General features: G+C 39.3%; 1 protein-coding gene across 1 annotated transcript in view; it reads right to left on the minus strand.

The window, feature by feature from the left end:
* The window catches only part of GSK3B (glycogen synthase kinase 3 beta), a 94,292-nt gene that overhangs the window by 43,250 nt on the left and 32,575 nt on the right, over window positions 1-18,467 (minus strand). The window contains exons 4-6 of the mRNA XM_026847066.1: window positions 8,644-8,754; window positions 5,635-5,765; window positions 3,958-4,064 (exon numbers count right to left, since the gene is read on the minus strand). Of these exons, the coding sequence (XP_026702867.1) occupies window positions 3,958-4,064; window positions 5,635-5,765; window positions 8,644-8,754 (349 nt within the window). The remainder of the gene's footprint in view (window positions 1-3,957; window positions 4,065-5,634; window positions 5,766-8,643; window positions 8,755-18,467) is intronic.

Here is an 18,467-nt window from a genome sequence, read left to right on the forward strand (position 1 = left end):
AGACTGCTGAGGTGAAATACTCTCTCCCTTCGTCTTAGCACTCACTAGGCAAGCGAATGAATAACTTGATGACACTTATTTTTGGACACCCCAAGAGAAGCCAGCAATACAGACACAGAGATCAATCTTTCCTTGCCAGTGGCTATAAATGTTCCCTATGGAATGCTCTCAACTCCAACCAGCGCAGCGACAGAGAAAATGTGCCAAGACCAGCAGACCCTTGCTATCCAGAATAACAACCACGTTCTGGTGAGCCCTCCATTGGCTCATCACCTAACCTAGTAGAAAAAAAATGTACGTTATGGAGATAAAGCTTAACTGCACAGCTTCTATTTATGAAAGAGGATCACGTGGCAACAGAAACATCTGCACCCATCCCTGTTCCAGTGCCTGTGTTCATCCCAGGATGTTGTAGGGGAACACGGGCCACCATCACATGGTTTTTCAGCAGGTAGCAGCACCCCTATGACCAGCACAGCCAGCAGCAGGCCAACAACACACTCTGGGATGGTGTAGCACACAGACCTGCAAGGAAGAAGCTTCAGCCAAAACACCATCAAGGCACAGCTGAAGGGCTTGGTTTGCAAAAAAATACTCTGGAAAAATCAGCTGTAGGAACAAAACTACATGCCATCCTAGCAAGCCTCAGGGATGTGCACACACTTGCAGAATTCATGGTCAAAGGTGCACAAAGGCCTAGACATGCTATGAAGGCACTGAAGTGACATGAATGCTGGTACCTGACCACTGAAAACACCTTAAAAGTTGTAAGGAGCAGACATTATGGGCCTGGATTTATAGCTATTTGGCAACAAGGACTATTTAAAAACCTGAATTTCCCAGGTCGTTATTTTAACAATAGTCCCAGGTCTGCTGGACGGCACACAGAGGCACTAATTGCAGTAAATGTGTTTTGATGCTACTCTTACTATCATATATATTTAAATACAGAACTAATGCAGTACTTCACAAAAGTGTAACAAACACTAGTCCTGGCTATGAATTACTTTTAAAGGGATCTTTTGGGTTAGAATTTAAGTCATGCACTTTGATGAAATAATCAAGGTCCTAGAAGTTAAAAGCCAGTTTACAGTTCTGTTGTGACATCCAGGATGAAGACGTATCCTGGAACCAACTTAAGTTTTTGCTGCACCGAAGAGCAAGTAACATCGCAAGAACAAATTCCTGTGTTAAAAGACAATGTAAATGAAGCCACTAGCCTAAAGTGACTCCCAGTTACAGTGTTAAAGAAGATGACTAACTACTGAAACCGTCATGATGCAGGCTGGCTGTACTGTCAGCCTTGGGCCACCAGTGTCACTGCCTAGGCTTCAAAAAGCATGTCTTGCTCACAAATACTTCCAATAGTTACTATATTGCAGCATGTTACAATCGTAGGCCCTGCAGTAATGCTGGCAAATCACAAAAACCTTAGGAAAACAGCTGGATGTCTCACAGATAATGTACAAACAAGTTCTACTTAAACCACTTTCCAGCTTCATATACTTCACTGATTTTATTTTTAATGTAGTTTTAAGATAGTATATTTAAACAAAAGAGTAAAGGTCCCTACTTTACATGTAAGCTCAGTTTTTCTTACCACATGCACAAGTGGATTCTTATATAGAGAAAAAGACTACAGCAAGTAAAGGCTGTTGTGCTAACAATTCAGAAGAAAACAAGAAAAAACACAAGCATGGCCACTTTTTTTTTTTTTTTTTTTTTTTTTTTTTCAATATTGAAGCATTTCACAGTTCCCTGTACTTAGAGCTATGGATAAAACACTCTTAATTAAATGTTTCTTCCTCTTTCTTTCTCAAGAAACCTATCTGTGCTTGTCTGGTTAGTGTACAAATAATGCTGGTTGAGTTTGGATGAGCAACCCTATGTGAAATGGGGAAGAGTTCTCATTAAGTGCTGTTGCTGCCTATTTATCAAAAACTAAGAAATACCCTGGCATTTACCACCACTGGAAACAGCAGCATCACAAAACTAATCCCCTAGAATTTCTAATATATTGCAGAACACTGGGAAACTGAAAAATATGTTTGGGAAAGCATTTTATTACTTCTCAGCTCCCAAATGCAAAGATTCTGTGAGAAGGAAGTGGAGGGAGGGAAGTATAGGAATGAAGAAGTATTTGTTGGACTTCATCTTCAAGCTATTACATTCAAGTTTCAGAGAAGGAGCTTGGGGGAGAGGGTTGAAGGGGGGGCATGAGAAAGTCTAAACAATGTCTGAAATTCATGATGGGTTTGGCAAGTGGAAAAATGGACTTGTCACTTTAGAAAAGAGCAACTTCAAAAAGGGTCTGTAAAGAAGTTAAAGAGTAATACAGTTGGAGCAAGAGACATTTCACAGGGTTATCTATAAAGCAGCCTCCTCTGGTGACACCTAAAATACTTGTTTTATGCAGTTATCCTCTAAAACAAGTTGTCCCAGTGCACTCTGATAACACAGCTGAGCGAATCTATTAGCTCTCAGCTGGCAAAAAGATGTCAGCCAGGATCAGCCTCCTCCCTCTCACCAGCTCCCGCCACTTTGCTTTTACCTGGGCTCTGCTGATTATTAGACTACACTGCAGTGATGATTCAACTCACTAATGTAGCAGGAAGTTAACCTAACCAAAAGTCTCTTGTCAGTTGAAGCTGAATTGGCATATTAAACAGTAAACTGTGAGAGCTAACGTATGCAGGGGCAGGAAAAAATAGGGCTGAGGCAGTCACTTCTGGCAGCAGCCAACCATTAAATAAGATCCGCCCTTTCATCTTTATTGTGCCATTACTTTCACCAGACTTTTTTTTTTTTTTTAAACTCCTGGGGAGATACCCAAGTGTTGCTACAGTACATACTGAAGAATAACTAATGGAAAAAAAAAAAGGAGCAAGATCACGTAAGTCTTCAGGAACGTTTCTTTTTCAGGGAACTGCAGAGCTGGAACAAGTCAGCCAGCCACTGAGTTTAACACCAGTTAGAACTGTAAACATACTTTAATTGGTTATAAACATATTCTGCCAAGACACGATCATGATCTCTAAATCCTTTTCAACACATTAAACCTTGCTTAAAAGACTCAAGTCCATAAGCAAGGTAAATGCTTAGGCACAATACTGGGGAACCCGAGAGCCAAATTTCATCTCTTTAGCCCTAACACTCAGAAGCAGCCCAGAGAATATCTTGACTAAAAAACTGAAGAAATTATCCACCACCAGCCAACACACTGCTGTTCATTTTTATGATTTTTCATTTTGCTGTTCATTCTTAGGACTCCACTGTAAGAAAATGCGGCTGATGCGGCTGTTCCCTGACTTCTGCCAAACCCTCCAGCTTTCCTAACATTTCCATGACACAGCTACGTGCCAGGTATTAGAAAGAAGTCTTCTTCGTGTTCAAAATTAATGACTAAAGGACAGCAAAACTTAACAGAATCAGCTGAATCAGAAAGACTGCTGTACACAATATATTAGAACTGTCAAGAGCTTAAAGCCAATCATCAGACCATTTTCCCTCCCACTAAAAAATCTTTACTAAAGCCAAGTAAACAAGTTAAGGAATTATTTGTGCCTAAATCACAGCACATCAGAAGCAGTAGTTGGTATTTCTACAATCAACCTTTACAGGTTCATCAAATGCTTTTCTGACTTGAGATCTCACACCTACTTTTAAACTAAATGGCAAAATTACCTGATTTTTTTTTTCCTTGAAATCAGATGTCTCTCCATACATTAAAGAAGCCCCTTTCCTAATATAATTTACAATGAAATCTCAAGAGCTGCTGTCGAAATCACAGCAGCTGTCTAAAAATGTGTGTATTTTGTTAAGAATTGGTACCTGACCATTTACAATAAAATTCTGCCTTTGGGCATTATATCTGAGATCTCTGGAAACCTTTACACTTAATTACAGAACAAACATTCATGCAGTTGGTATAGATTTTTAATAAATACACATACGTACCTATACTGGAGGTATAATCGGTGGCTCCAAAGATCAACTCTGGTGCCCTGTAGTACCGAGAGCAGATGTATGAGACATTAGGTTCTCCACGAACCAGCTGTTTTGCACTGAAAAGGAAACAAAACAATAATCGTTTTAATAGTTTTACAATATTGCAGTGCAGACCCACCATTAAGCTTTGGCACTCTTCACCCACCCCCAATTTCTAAATGCGAAAGTACCATGTTCTTCTAAGCTGATGCAAGCCACAGACTCAATGATTTACTATGAGATCAGTCCGATCTATCAAGCAGCTACCTTATACTGGACATACCAAAGGAAATTCTGACTACAATCTAGATGATAAATAGGGTCAGATTTTTGGATGGCAGTTATCTTTTACCAGGTACAAAGGTTTGTTTACAAAGAAAAAGAGAACAGAATACAGTTAGGTCAAACACAGTTACCTTTTAAGGTTCAAAAGCTCTGGATACTCACCAGAATTTGGAGTATTTATTTTTTTTTTTTAACTGCCATCTGAATATTCTGGCTCTCTGCTGTTTAAGGGAGTGTGGTATGAGGCAAAAGAGGTATGAAGAGACAAACAAAAAACCCTTTTGCCATTGTAGTCAAATGTTAATGGTTCATGATTAACATGAAGGCTTCATTCATACCACAAGAGATCAGTCACAAAGGATCTAACCTACAGTATTAGCCCAACCACTACTTTTGGAAGAATTTAAGAAAACAAAAGTCTCAAGTTTTTTGTTTTCTATATAGAAGTTACAATTAACAAATTCCCACTGTTAATGCAGAGGAAGTCCACCTTTTAACGCATTGTTACTTTGGAGTTTCAATGTGATTCGTATTTTGCTCCAACACTGGTGAGGTAGAGCCGAGGAGATTTTCGAGCCACCAGGCATGACCATGCATTGCTTGAATAACCACCATCTGACATTCCCAATCGCTATGGGCAAGCAAATTTAGCAACAGCAGCTTCCATGACCTCTCACACATATGCCTTAACTATTTTAGTCTGCAAAGTTATAGCACAATCTAAAGACTGAATTTTCCCAGGGAGAAATCTTTCTCCTGTCTCAGTGTGGATTCCCAAAATTGCTGTATCAGTTCTAAGATGGGGGCTGGACTCTAAGGGTGATTCACTTGAATGGATACTGGAAATAAATGTGCTATCAGAAACTAGGATACAACTGTCCACTATTTAAGAGCTTCAATTAGAACTGCTGCTTCTGATTCTTGAGCCTCTAATGGTATTTGAAATATTGAGTGAATTAGTGTACATACAATTAGACTAATAAAGTGTAACATTAGCCTTTTAAAGTTACTATGCCACTGTGCCTGTTTTCTCTTCCCCAAACACATCTCATCCTAATATTTGGTTGCGGTTTTCCATGGCACAGTATTTTCCCTATGTGACAGTGCATTTATTTTATTTTTCTAATATCTGCATAAATAACAGGCAGATTCCCTCCCTCTTGATATCCTTTCCCAGCTCTTTTTCCCCTCCTCTCTCACATGAACTCATTTTAAGATGAAAATAGAATATCAGTGATTTCTCTTTCAAAACTACAAATTAAGCCCTTCTGAGGAACACAAAGGATTTCTTTGCAAAGTTGCACCCACGTTCACTTTGAAGGAAGCTCTTTTCACCAGGTTTGAGGCCACAGATGCGCTTACCTTCCGAAGTCGCAGAGTTTTAGAACAGCTGTATCAGGGTCCAGCAAGAGGTTCTGTGGTTTTATATCCCGGTGGCAGATCCCAAAGGAATGGATATAGGCTAAACTCCGGAACAGCTGATACATGTACAACTGTAACACAGAAACACTGCATAAGGCATGCTTTCCCAGTCAAAACAGGGTAAATTTAGCACAAATTCTTATTAGAAGAAAACCAAAATAATTTGAAGACTCTGCTGAATGCGTATTAGTGCTATGAAGATGGGCAAGGTATATGCATACCTCCCCTCACCCACCCTTTGCCACATACCCACACATGCAGTTCAGATTTGTTCATTTTTCCTTTCAAAAATGAGCACAATTCCAAAAGAAAATTGTGTCAGCTTTTCAACATTTATAAATAACGGTAGTCATAAAACCCAAACAAAATAAAGGTGTTTCAGTTTGCTTTTTTAATCAGCCTCTTCACAGAAATGAAGTATAAAAAAAAAAAAAAAAAAGCGCGCCCAAAACCCCAAAGAAAACCCTCTAGCAGATGAAGTTATTAACAACATATTACACATTGCCCAAGGACTATGGTAGTATCTCAGCCTGTCACTTGAGTGAATCTCCCAGTTTCTCTTGGTGAAGGGACAGACTCTTTTTAATTTCAAATCTCTGGGCAAAAAGAGAAGGCAGACAAAAACAACTGTTCAGAATAATTTTATGCAAGGCACAGCAAACAAGTATGCTGAGGGAGAGTTTTCTCTGCCCCCTTTCCAAGGCTGGCTAACCCCTTAACAAGGATGAATACATCAAGGGGAGATTTTATGAAGCCAAGGGGCTTCACAAGGCAAGATTGTAGGGCATGGGGAGGATGTCCAGCTGCTGGAGCTACATACTTTTGGCTATGAAGAATAAAGAGGTGCTGGATACAATCAGGGTTGTATAGCATATACACTCATAAAGACATATGAAGCCCTGTTTCAAGGTTGACAACAGGCTGTCAGGTTATTTGCTATCTTTCTTGTGTCCCCTACAAGTTTCTATTTAAAGTCAAGCTACAGGCAGCACACTGTACTGGAGGTGCACCTCCACGCTTTCATTTTCTAAGCACGTTGTCTACAGTTCACCTTTAACAGTCTGTAAAACCGAGTGCAATTGCTAGATATTGATATCAGGTCATGTTTACATCACTTTCACCACTATCTTTGTCTTTACACTTTCTCTCTCCCTTGTTTTTTGTCGTTTGTTTGGCAGGGAAGATAGGAGCAGGAGGAGAATCGCTTGAAATTTGGCTCTAGGTCTTTAGCTTTCATATTTGTTTCTGAAAACCACAACTCTGCACAAAGAAAAGCAAGCAAACATGTTTTCTGAATTGCCTGTCCTAGCCACATTAACTATGTATTGTGCAAGTGTATTGCAAAATAATGCAAAAGACTGCTCTAACTTGAGTAGTCAAGTCAACGCATGCAGGATTTAGAAAGTATGCCTTTCATCTCCACACAGCAAACTCAAAACTTCCAATAATTTCTTACAGAATGTTAGAAGTTACAAGTAAAAAATAACAAAAAGATTACTAGAAAAGCTTCTCTGCAGTTCTTTAACATTCTCTTTGTTACCCTGGGAAGAGTAGCTCTCTGCCTGCCTATGTATCAATAAGAAGTGAACATATCTGGACTTTGCATAGCCAAGATGTCTGGAAAAATTGCAAAAGCTTTAATGACATCAAAGTATCACGATCTTTTTAAACCAGGATTATGAGAAAGGCTTGCCCTACCAGAAAAATAACAGCCTTGCAGGCTACCTGGAACGGAAAGTCCCAAGCATCCAGCAAGATCAAAGTGTTGAAACAGAATTTTCTCTCAAAGTGTAAGTAAGGACAATTTTTCCCAAGTTCCCATAATGAAGAGCAATTAGGACAAGAGTACTGACAAAAGATATATAAACAATTTATCAAAAGCTAAGCTAACATTTTGGGGAATATGTTCTAACCTGAAGACATGCTGTTCCACCAACAGACCAAACAGAGTGACCTTGCAGTACAAATTGTAACTGCCAGATGATAAAATTCTGTGATTTCTTGAAAACAGGTATCAGTGCTGGCTATTGCAGAGACATGCCATTTACAACTTATGCAGAAACAGTTATGCCACAACATTTCATTATTGGGATAATTACTATTTGTAGCTTTCACCTCCATAACTTTCATCTTCTTTCAATTAAATGGAAGTTTTTATAAGACCACCCTCACGTTAAGCATTACACTTTCAAAGAGGAATCTGGAGAAATCAATACAAATCAGAATTTTTGCTGCTAGTTTCCATTGACTGTTACCTGGATGCTATGTTAACAAATTCATGCCATGGGAAAACACGATCATTCACTATTGTGTAGACTGTGGTCACCACAATGTGTGAAATGGAACTATGAGACCCTGACGGGTCCCATGTTTGACAAAAAAAAAAAAAAAAATTATTCATTTTAACCACTTTGTAAAAGATGCAGACAACTTAAAGTGAGGTTTTGAGGCTACAATGTGCACACAAGCATCTTATGTGGCTTTTCAAGACAAGAGACAATGCGTCTTAAGTGAGGACAAAAACATGCCCACAACAGAAGCACGTGAACTCTTACTCACATGCCACAAAAAGGCAAAGATAACATAAGAGAACATTATTCTTCCTGACATCCTCTTTCAGTTCCTGACCTTTGTATTATTGTGTCTCCATCGTCTCAGGAAACCAAAGCTACTAATGTGGCTGGTGACAGTCTCTATCTAAGCTGCTTCAAAACCAAAACACTCCCCCCAAAGTCTCCCGCACGCATTCCAAGATTTTTTATAAAGTGAGAAAATAGGGAATGCTTGCTTTAAACCTCCAGCATTCTATCATTATTTTTCCCCCCTCTTGCCTCAAGATGTATGTGCTCCTAAAAATTTCAGAAAACTAATTATATCAGAAAAGAGGCATTCACAGAGTCTATTCCTATAATAACCTTGTTCATCTAACCACATCTATCAGTTACCTACCTTGACATAAATCATAGGGAGTGTCTGTTTGGCCCGACTATAATGTCTGGCAACTCTGTATACTGTTTCAGGAACATAGTCCAGCACCAAGTTGAGGTACACCTCATCTTTCTGAAAGAGAACAGAGAAGAAGGAAAAAAAAATATCAGCAACAGATTTGAAGCATAAAGTACAATTAAAGTATTCGGAGAAGTCAACAGGATGAGAAAGCTTGTGGACATTTTAAGCACACATCTTTAGTGGGAGTGTGAACTGCCACCGAGCTGCTTTTCCTTTAGGCTTTGCATTAAGTATTAGTACACAAGTCAAACTTACTTTTAAAGTCACGTTAATTAATATGGTCTCCAACATGAGGCATTTTCTGGTTATAAATGAGGACAAGGATATAATTGTTCTGCCCAGTTAATATTTTCATTAGGAGATATTTCAAGGTGACATCTGCATCATTATTTAAAGCAGTCTATTAACTCATTAGTCCCTTACCCCACCAAAACCGACAAAGAGCAAATTTAAAAGTCCCAAACCCACCCCTCAAGAACTACACATAAAAAACAAAAAAAACAGAAAAACAAAAAAAAACAAACCAAACCAAAACAAAAAAATTAAGACCCTGCATCTTTTAGAAATGTTACTTTGATTTTACTGAATTCCTAACTCTTCAGGGATTAATAATACATAATAACCGTTCATAGACAGTACGCCAGTGTTAACATTTGTAACCATTCTACATTTACATGTATTTTAACGTTCCAGTTACCTCCAACTTAAAACATATGAACTTACTCATGGCAAAACAGAATCAGCCAAAAACAAAGACTCGAGTATTGCTTTTAGTATCTAGGATCAGGTTAAAGGTCCGTATGAATGTAACAAGAGAAAAAACAAAAGCAGCTTTATAATAAAGTACTTTGTTACAGAATATATTACCAAAGGAAAGAAAGAACAAAGAGGAATTAAATGACAAAGTACTATAATCACATAGTGCCTAATTGTGGAACTGAGAATTTTCAGCCGTAAAACAGGTCTTAAAAAAAAGACTTCTGCTATTTTAATGCAGTCTTCTGTGCAAATCCTATCAGGACTGTGAACACATTTAATGGTGGGGGGTGGGTTATAATTAACTATATCAACCTGAAAAATTATTTTTGAAAGCTAGGTGAATTAACCAGAAGTAACCTCTCCTGCACTTGCTGTATAACAGTTTGATCTTTCTACAGAGAAAGACAATACATAGAACACTCTGAGGTCTTCAAATGGAGCCCCCTGTCAGCAGGTCCACTGGCTATGTATCTTAATACCCAAAACCAAATCTCATGCCTGCATCAATATTCCTGTGACTTAACAAGTCACTTCAAGCACTGAGTGTAGTGTGTTACTCTCACAGTGCTCTGTTTTCCTTAACTGTCTCTGTCCTGCCTCAAAGAGCAGCAGTCTCCGATGAGTAAAGAAATGGTATGTGGTAACACACACAGAAATACACATCTTGACTACAAAATATGAAAAGAACTGCTGGTTTTGTGTGCTGTTGAAGCCTCGGAATTCAAGATCTCTGGTCACCGTTTTTTGAAAATAAATGCTTGTATTTTCAGGACATTTTAATAGCTCTTACCAGTATCTCCTAATAGGCCAAGTCACCTTACAAGGCCATGCCTACATCACTCTTCCTACAAAAAGGTGCTCTTTTTAAAAATCATTGCTTAAATGACAGGAGCAATAGTACCAGCACTAAGCAAATGGCAACGGCCCACTAACTTGTATCTGCTCTTATGGTACTTCTGCAACACAGACAGGGAGCAGCGGCCTCCAGAACCCTGCCTATGCTGGTGTCTTTCGCAATGCCATCCCAGAAATGAGGTAACAACATGAAGGAATCCGGAGAACAGGCTGGAGACCAAGGATAAGGAGGGACAACTACCAGCAGTGCAGAGGAAATAGCGGACAGCTCCTTCCCTTCCGCAACAAGGGAAGTTGTTCTTTCCCTGACTCGCACTTCAAGCCAATAAAAATCCACCACCATCTCTTCCTAGGTCAGAGCTTTCAAGGTATTAATTCTAAAATACAGAAAATAAATATCTTGAAAAATCCAAGTTAATGTATGCCTGGTAAAGCAACCTGTACATCAAGTAAGAAATCAGTCTCATGAATATGAATTCTATTTGATTCAGTGTAGTTACAACATGAATATATAATGCTTGCCTCGCAGAGGATGGGAAAGTTTTACTGGTAACAAGTCACTGCAGAGAGTACTCTGTTACTGAGGTTGGTTACTGTCATTCAAGGATTCACCTTCCATGTATCAAAATGATTTACACAAGTGATTAGAGACACAGAAAAAAATGAGTAGAAATGGAAGCACAGTGATTTCATTATCCTTTCATAGTACAAAAGGAGACATGTAAAACAGTAATATATATGGTAATTAAACACTGTCTATACTACTTCACAACTGTGTGTTTCAAGAACTACAGAACTCTAGTTCGTATCATCTTTGCTTTCTTCTCCTCAATTTTTATTTTGTGTTCTGTTGCAAATGGGACTAAATCAATGGCATGACATGACAAGCACAAAATCCCCCCTCAAGTCACCTGAATAGAAGAGATGGAGGTTTTGCGCTGACCATCAATGCTTGTAAGTTCTGATGGCCATCCACAGTACTTGAACAAACAACATGAGTTTTGCATGGTACTGCTGCTGTATAAACGCGTATCACACATTATCACCTAAAACATGAAGGCACACGAACACCTCTCCCCCAGCCAACAAACAAATTTTGATGTACCCAGAACTTTAATATGTGACTATAAAGGCAAGGCTTATGGTGTTGGCTATGTAAGTAGCTGCACATTCCACTCTTACCACAGGCAACTGACACTTCAGAAGTGCTCTAAATGACTACTTTCACAGATTAAAGATGATTCAAGTGTTCTGACCTACCTCCTCTTGATGTCACCCGGCGCAAATCCGAGAAACACTCAAAACAAAATTTTCAAGAGCCCTCATCCTTCATTGTGAGCATGATCAAGATGAAAATAACTTCCAAGTTACCTGGATTCCCCTGAACAAGATTCAGGACAAGCTAGAAAGCAGTCATGGCCTGACAAGCTCCGAGGATGATGTAACCTGGTTTCCCTACCTCATGCATTCCTCCTAAACACATATTTTTCCAGTGACCCAGATGTATTGCAATAGGAAACAGGGTTAGCTCAAAGAGCTTGCCAAATGAGGACAACTGCTTGAGGATCATGCAGGAAGATCGAGGCTTATCTTTCCATTACAGGAAGCCTTTTTCAAACCTCACCACGTATTCCATGCGTGACTTGTTTCCATACTGCTGTTTCAAAATTGCTGGGCTAGGAAGAAACAAAGGTAACTTAACCATCAGGAGCACCTCTGAAATCCCTCTACAGAGAACAGAAAAGTCCAGAGGAGATTGCTTTATGTGAACGATGGAAAGCAAACAAAAGATGTCATTAAAGAACTCGCTTCTCCTTGCAGATCTTGGGATTGAATAGATTATTAGCTCAGCAGGTCAAATGTTTATGTGCATCCATGTTCTTATGTGCTTGCTGCTAAGGTTATGACCCTGTAGTCTTTAAATTAAAAAAAGGGAAGGGCAGGAAGCCAGATCCTGAAATACAGGATCAATGTATTTCATTAGGATTTTCATTTTAGCAATGCGGCTCATGTACCTGCAATTTCCTCAAGTGTAGAAGCTGCTTTTTGTCACTTGGCAGACAAATCTTCAGCTGACAAACACTGCTCCAAAACAAGCCACAGAAAAATACACCACTGCCTTGCCACTAAACCACTCTGACTCTGCACCTCCCAACAACCAACAATTCAGGCACTACTTCACTTTGGTTGGAAACACTTCATGTAAGTAAATACTAATACAGACTAAGCTGTAATAAGAAGCATGAGCAAGACTGGGACACAAGAGCCAAAACATTCTAGCAACTTTTTAATTTGTATCAGAAATTGGAGATAAAAGAGGCTGCAAGTACAACTACTCTAGCACATGAGCATTACATATTACGTGGCTGACGACTGAACGAAACTGAAAACATTGCCCTACTGATACAAGAAAGGCTTCAGGAAGGTCTCAAACTCCACTTGTAAAATTATTCTCTCCTTCAACTCACACAAGTAAGCTGTTTTAAGCACCATTCAGTTAAACTTAATTGTAGCCAATATGAAGTAACAGCTACTGAATTCAAAGATTCGCTCTTCCAGATTGTTTCTTGTAGGGAAAGTAAATATTCCTTCTCTATGATCCCTCCCCACCTCAACAAACTACCAGCTTTTGCTATTTTTTTTTTTCATATATCACACACACTACATTTACAAGGTGCATGTACAAGACTACAATCAGCATTCATCAGTCACAATCCAACTATCTCTCCTGTTTACCACCAACACGATGCTAGAAGCCAGCGGGGTCATAGCTGTTAAAAACCAGACTGAGGGCAAAACGAAAAAAAAACAATCACAAGGTGTACTCTGAAGTGTATGTCATATTGAAGAGTACCTGGAATCTGGAATAATGGAGAATACCTGGGATCTAAAGGAGAATTTCTCTGAGTGTTAAGTAATAGGATAAAAAGGTTAAGAAACTATTCCGGACACTCCTCCTTGTGTGTAACTAAATTTACTGAACAGCATTTGGAAAAAGTGATGAACATGCTCATTTCTGTTCTCATCTCCTGGCAGATCGGTAACAGTGTGGTGGTGATGGTTCTGGTGTGGTTTGTGGATGGGTTTTCACTCCTATACTTTTTTTTTTTTAAATCCCAGATCATTTAAATTAAGCTATTTTTCAGATCAAGTCCATGTGATCATGTGTATGAGCGCAACTGAGAGATGAACAACATGGTAGTTTCTTAAACTAACTTTGCATTTGGAGAAATAAATGTGTAACTGAACGCAAAAGAAGCTTATTTTACCTGCCTATTCAAGCTGAAAGCACACAGATAAACGATAAACCTAAAATTAAGGAATATGCAGAATGCACTTCTTATTTAAATTATCCCAAGGCATCAGTGTTGGGGCTATATGATATAAATAAGCCAGTCAGTTTACTCAAGGTGGTCATATTTTCTTTACCATATGACAGCACCCTGCTGCTGATGTTTCAGAGGTACGTGCTACACAAGGAACTGCTACCACCAGGATGGCAGATACTCAAGGGTTCTGTCAAAAAGCGCTGAAGGATTTATCTTGGAGTTGGAAAGCAAGAAGACAGATTTTAGCATGACACATGGATTATGCCTTCTTTCAGAGTGCATAATTTAAACACCAGAGTGTCAGCATGAGGTAAAATGTGCCCTTCACCCTGACTTAGCCACCCAGATTTAGACAACATACAAGGTTAAAAGTCACACAGTTTTTGCCCTAGATTCAAAAAAGTGATTTTACTTTTTCTTAAAGCTACAACCAGCACGCACTTCACACATCCTTATCAAGCACCCTGAAAGAACCACCTTCCTTGTCTTACCTTGAAGGCTGACATAGTACCTGAAAAATACAAAGACTCTGGGCAGGCTTTCAAAGACAAAGTGAGAATTTAGAGCCTTCTTACTCTAACTACTGAGTAGTCATGATATAACTAGAAAATTTTGAAAATGCAAAAAATCTTGCAGTTGACCTTATTTGTATGAAGGAATGGTGACATCCAGTGGCCACATGTGCCTGTTTTTACTTGCAGCTTACAACCACGTGTATTTCAAAACAGAGTTGTGGCTGCCTCCAAAATAAAGGAACCATAAGCCCAGAGGTATAGCTGCAGTTCCACACAGGTAACTCCAAGGGGGTAAGAGCAGTTGAAGACTCAACTTCAGCATTTAGAAAGATACCAGTACTTCCTATTAGTACTGCAAGTGTTGGGCAAAATATCTCCTTTCTTCACTGTTCATAACTGAGTTTGGGACATTAGATCTGTCCCAAGACATGTGTTCCTTTACGTACTTGTCAAAACTTACCAAAATGTTCTGTAATGCTCATTACTCTTCAACATAACACAGTCTGACGTAGGTAGGAACTGCCAGCTGGGTCAGCTGTGATGGTAGCATAAGGGCAGAAGTCAAGCATCTCAATAGAATTCAGATTTAAGAACTTTCCTGGGTCTTGTTCTCAGGCAGTTGGTTTGCATTGTCTACCTTTGATCACTGAAAGAGTCTGCATTCTTAGGTGATGCACTAAGCCTTCCCCCTTCATTTAAAAAAAAAAAAAAAACAAACACCAAAAAACCCCCAAACAAAACAAAAAAAAACCCCTGCATTTTCTGTCCCCTTTAAAGAGACTGCAGTAAAGAAAAAAGTCACTCATGGAGAACTGGGGAATCCCCACCGATTCTTGTTTATTTTATGCCCTGTAAAGTCTTTAAGCTTTTAGCTGTACTTCCAAAGACAAATATTTTTATGAAGTTAGAAAAAACTACCCAACATCTAAAAGGTGGGATTGATTTGTGATCTTTGACACAGGTGATGTGTGGATATTTGAACCTCAGCTCCCAAGCAGGGACCCTGCCACAAACTGGCAATAACTCTGTTGGGAGGTGAAAATTAACTGATAATGTTGGGATCACTGGCCTGTCCTGCATAACCTACCATGAAAACAAAACCCAGAGTCTTTGGGGATCCACTGTTTTCTTGACTGTACACTACCATTCAGACTGCATGGAAATTTCTGAACTGGCATATAACCGTGAGAGCAAACTAGGCAAAATAATACACTATGCTGGTTCAAACTATATGCCTGCCTCAGGACAAGCAATACAAACTACTTTCCTAACGGCCATCCAACACAGGAAGATGAGAGTAGTGGCTAAAGCTGGTAGAAGAATAACTTGAGAACAGAAGAGTGACTAACCAGATGCACTGGATGGTTCACCGGTTTAGAGAGAAATCACGGGAGCTTCTCATTTCCAATGCATGCATCTACCACCTTGAGGATCTAGCCAGTGCTGCCTACTCTGCTCTTTCAAAGCCCTACAGCAGACAGACAAAACTGCTATTTCTATTAACACAACCTACTCAAAACCAGAGACTGCTCATAACTACAACTAAGGAAATTCCCAGCATGTTGCAAGCCCTAACAGCAGTAACTGATAATGATTATCTGATGACTGGTGCCCTTTTTGAAATGAGCTTGGCAGGCCTCAGGCAAGGACTACAGAGATACCAACATCACAAAACTCCTCATAATTGGCATTAATTGCTTCTTTGTTGACAGCAAAGCAGATCTGCCAAGGATTAAATGGATTGTAGTGACTAAATTCATCTCTAGTGATGGCCCTTCAGCACATTACTAGGCTGGTGCAAAACATTCACACAGGCTCTGTCAATTTGAAATTGGGCTTAAGGCTCTGTTAACTTTTTGTGAAAGAACTTTTTTTTTTAAAAAAAAAAAGTTAAGTTCTACTACAAGTACTCCATTTTAACAGGGAACAGAATGCATGGTCATTATGCAAGGACTCATCAGAACACTCTCACAAGAAAGGATGGTGATGTTTGTGTCTCTTAAGGTGGATGATCTGTCTCTTCCTAACAGGGATATGAACCTGGAGAAACACCAACTGTTCAGCAAAACCCAAACTTGCAATTCAGCCAGTTGCTCCCTTCTTCCAAATTTCTTCATTGCAGTTTAATCCCCTGCTGCCAAAGTGCATGTGAGATAGTGCACAGCAGCTTATAGATGCAGCTCAACATGTATCTCCTGTATGGTTATTCTAAACCTCGGTCTAAGTCTATTAGAGTAAATTTCCATCCTGAGTCTGCACAGACTTTTGGCTGCACGCCCTTAAAGCTAAGGCTATGTAAGACTAGAAATGAATTAGAGCATGCAGAAGGGCCAGCTCAGCCTCCAAAAAAGAGCCAACATATTGCCTCTCTGTGATCTCTGTGCTTCCATATGTGCTTTGACTCCTCTAAACACCAAGCCACCTTAAAGACGGGGGGAAAAAAAGTTACATAACCAGAAATGCAATTACTCAACAAAAACTGCATTTACTTTACTTTCATATGATTTGATGCAGGAACAAATTTCTCCACTGACTTCTCTTCCTCTCTTGGGCACAGATATGAATCGATCAGACTATTAAACACTCAAAAATATCCACACAAGAAAACCTGAAATACCACAAAGAAAAAGCTAAACCAGAAATATAAGGGGGGGGGGGCATTAGGAAGTAATTTCAGGCCTTACACAGCTGAATAATTTTCCTCAGCAGCCGCTGATTTAAGAAGTTAGGTCATGCTCTAAAACGTTGGGGAATACTCTCAGCAAAGGAGCCAGAGGGACTATTCAGTATGTCCGTGTCCACCCTCCCTTGGAGCACAGCTCAAAAGGTTTTCAGCAGATTTAGTCTAAAAAGGACAGGCAGCAAAACCATCTCACTCAGCTCCAGTAAATCAACATTTACATTAATATATCATGCTAAATGCAAGGCAGTCCCTGAAATTCAGGAAAAGTAGCAAATATTAAACCAGAAATGTATGCCTTCCTACTATGGTCTGATCTCCCAGCGGCAAGCTGACAGGCAAACCAGGCACCTTGTTCAAGACCTCCTCCTAAGGTAGAATACCAAAATGATTCAACATAGTAGAGTTGACTAGCCCTATAATACCACACATTTTATCAGTAATCCAAGGATTACCTAGAAAACCACAAATCACAGAAATACAGCATGGAGAACACATGACTACTTCCGCCAAAAGAGTCTTCCATATAAAACTCAGGTCATTATTTGTTCTTCCTTCCACTCTAATTCATTCCACTAGTTATAATTACATGTTTTGGAGTACTGAAAAGCACATTACAGCTATGAAGGTCAGTGCCCTGCTATCAAATATCTCATACAGCCTCAGAAGAAAAAAAAACCAACCAGAATCTACTCTGTCAAATTCTTTAACAAAGAGTCTTTCTAAAGAACTGGGTTATCTAACAGGTCTGACAAACGTCTATAAACTTAAGAAAGAACCAAGGAGAAATAGTTTATAGAAGCAACCTGAATGCCAAGCCTGCCAACTGTTATATTAACATATATTACATGCTCTCTCTGAGCTCACAAACTAGAAATCATTAGTCAAACATGATTAATATGCAGTCAGTACTCAGAACAACTTTTATATATGTACACACACAGAGAGGTATAAATATACGTGTGCACATGCACATACCCATACACACACACACACCCCTATATAGGATATACCTATATAAAGGCAATACAAATTCAAACACGCTCAGTCAAGAGGGAGTCACCCAATCACAGAAAACAAGGGAGAAGAAATCAGTCAAAGCCACGTTTGATACAAATTTTCCATGCTGCTAAGGCTGGATTGTTGTTGGCAAAAGCACAAAGGAAGTTTAAGTAAATGGGAGACATAAAAGGAGAGTTCATCACAAGGAGAAAGAAAAGCTAGGGAGCTCAAACACTTCAACCAGTTCCACGGGTAGCCCCTAGAAAAAGCTACCAGATTGCTCCAAATCTCTACAAACTAGATACAACTTCGATGCAGCTAAGGAATAGTCTTACTAGTAAGTGTTATTTAGAATTGGTTTTCTATTTGACACACTTTTCTGTTGTTTCCAGCTTTCTAATCAAGAATTAACTCTCATTTTGCTAGAATAAAGCCAGTTTTAAGGTTTCCCAGTGCCTTAAAATGCCTAGTAATTAAAATGAAGTAAAGTGGGTATTAGGCATATTGCTTTCAAAGAGTGCCAGTCTGACTGGATTTGGAGAAATCCTTTGAGGTACCTCTAAACTGAGACAGATTTAAGCTTCTCAGACACTGGCAAAAAAAAACCACAACAAAACACCCCCC

The sequence above is a fragment of the Athene cunicularia genome, assembly GCF_003259725.1.
Source record: "Athene cunicularia isolate RWA chromosome 1 unlocalized genomic scaffold, athCun1 chr1_part1, whole genome shotgun sequence".
In the NCBI taxonomy this organism is placed as follows: Eukaryota; Metazoa; Chordata; class Aves; order Strigiformes; family Strigidae; genus Athene; species Athene cunicularia.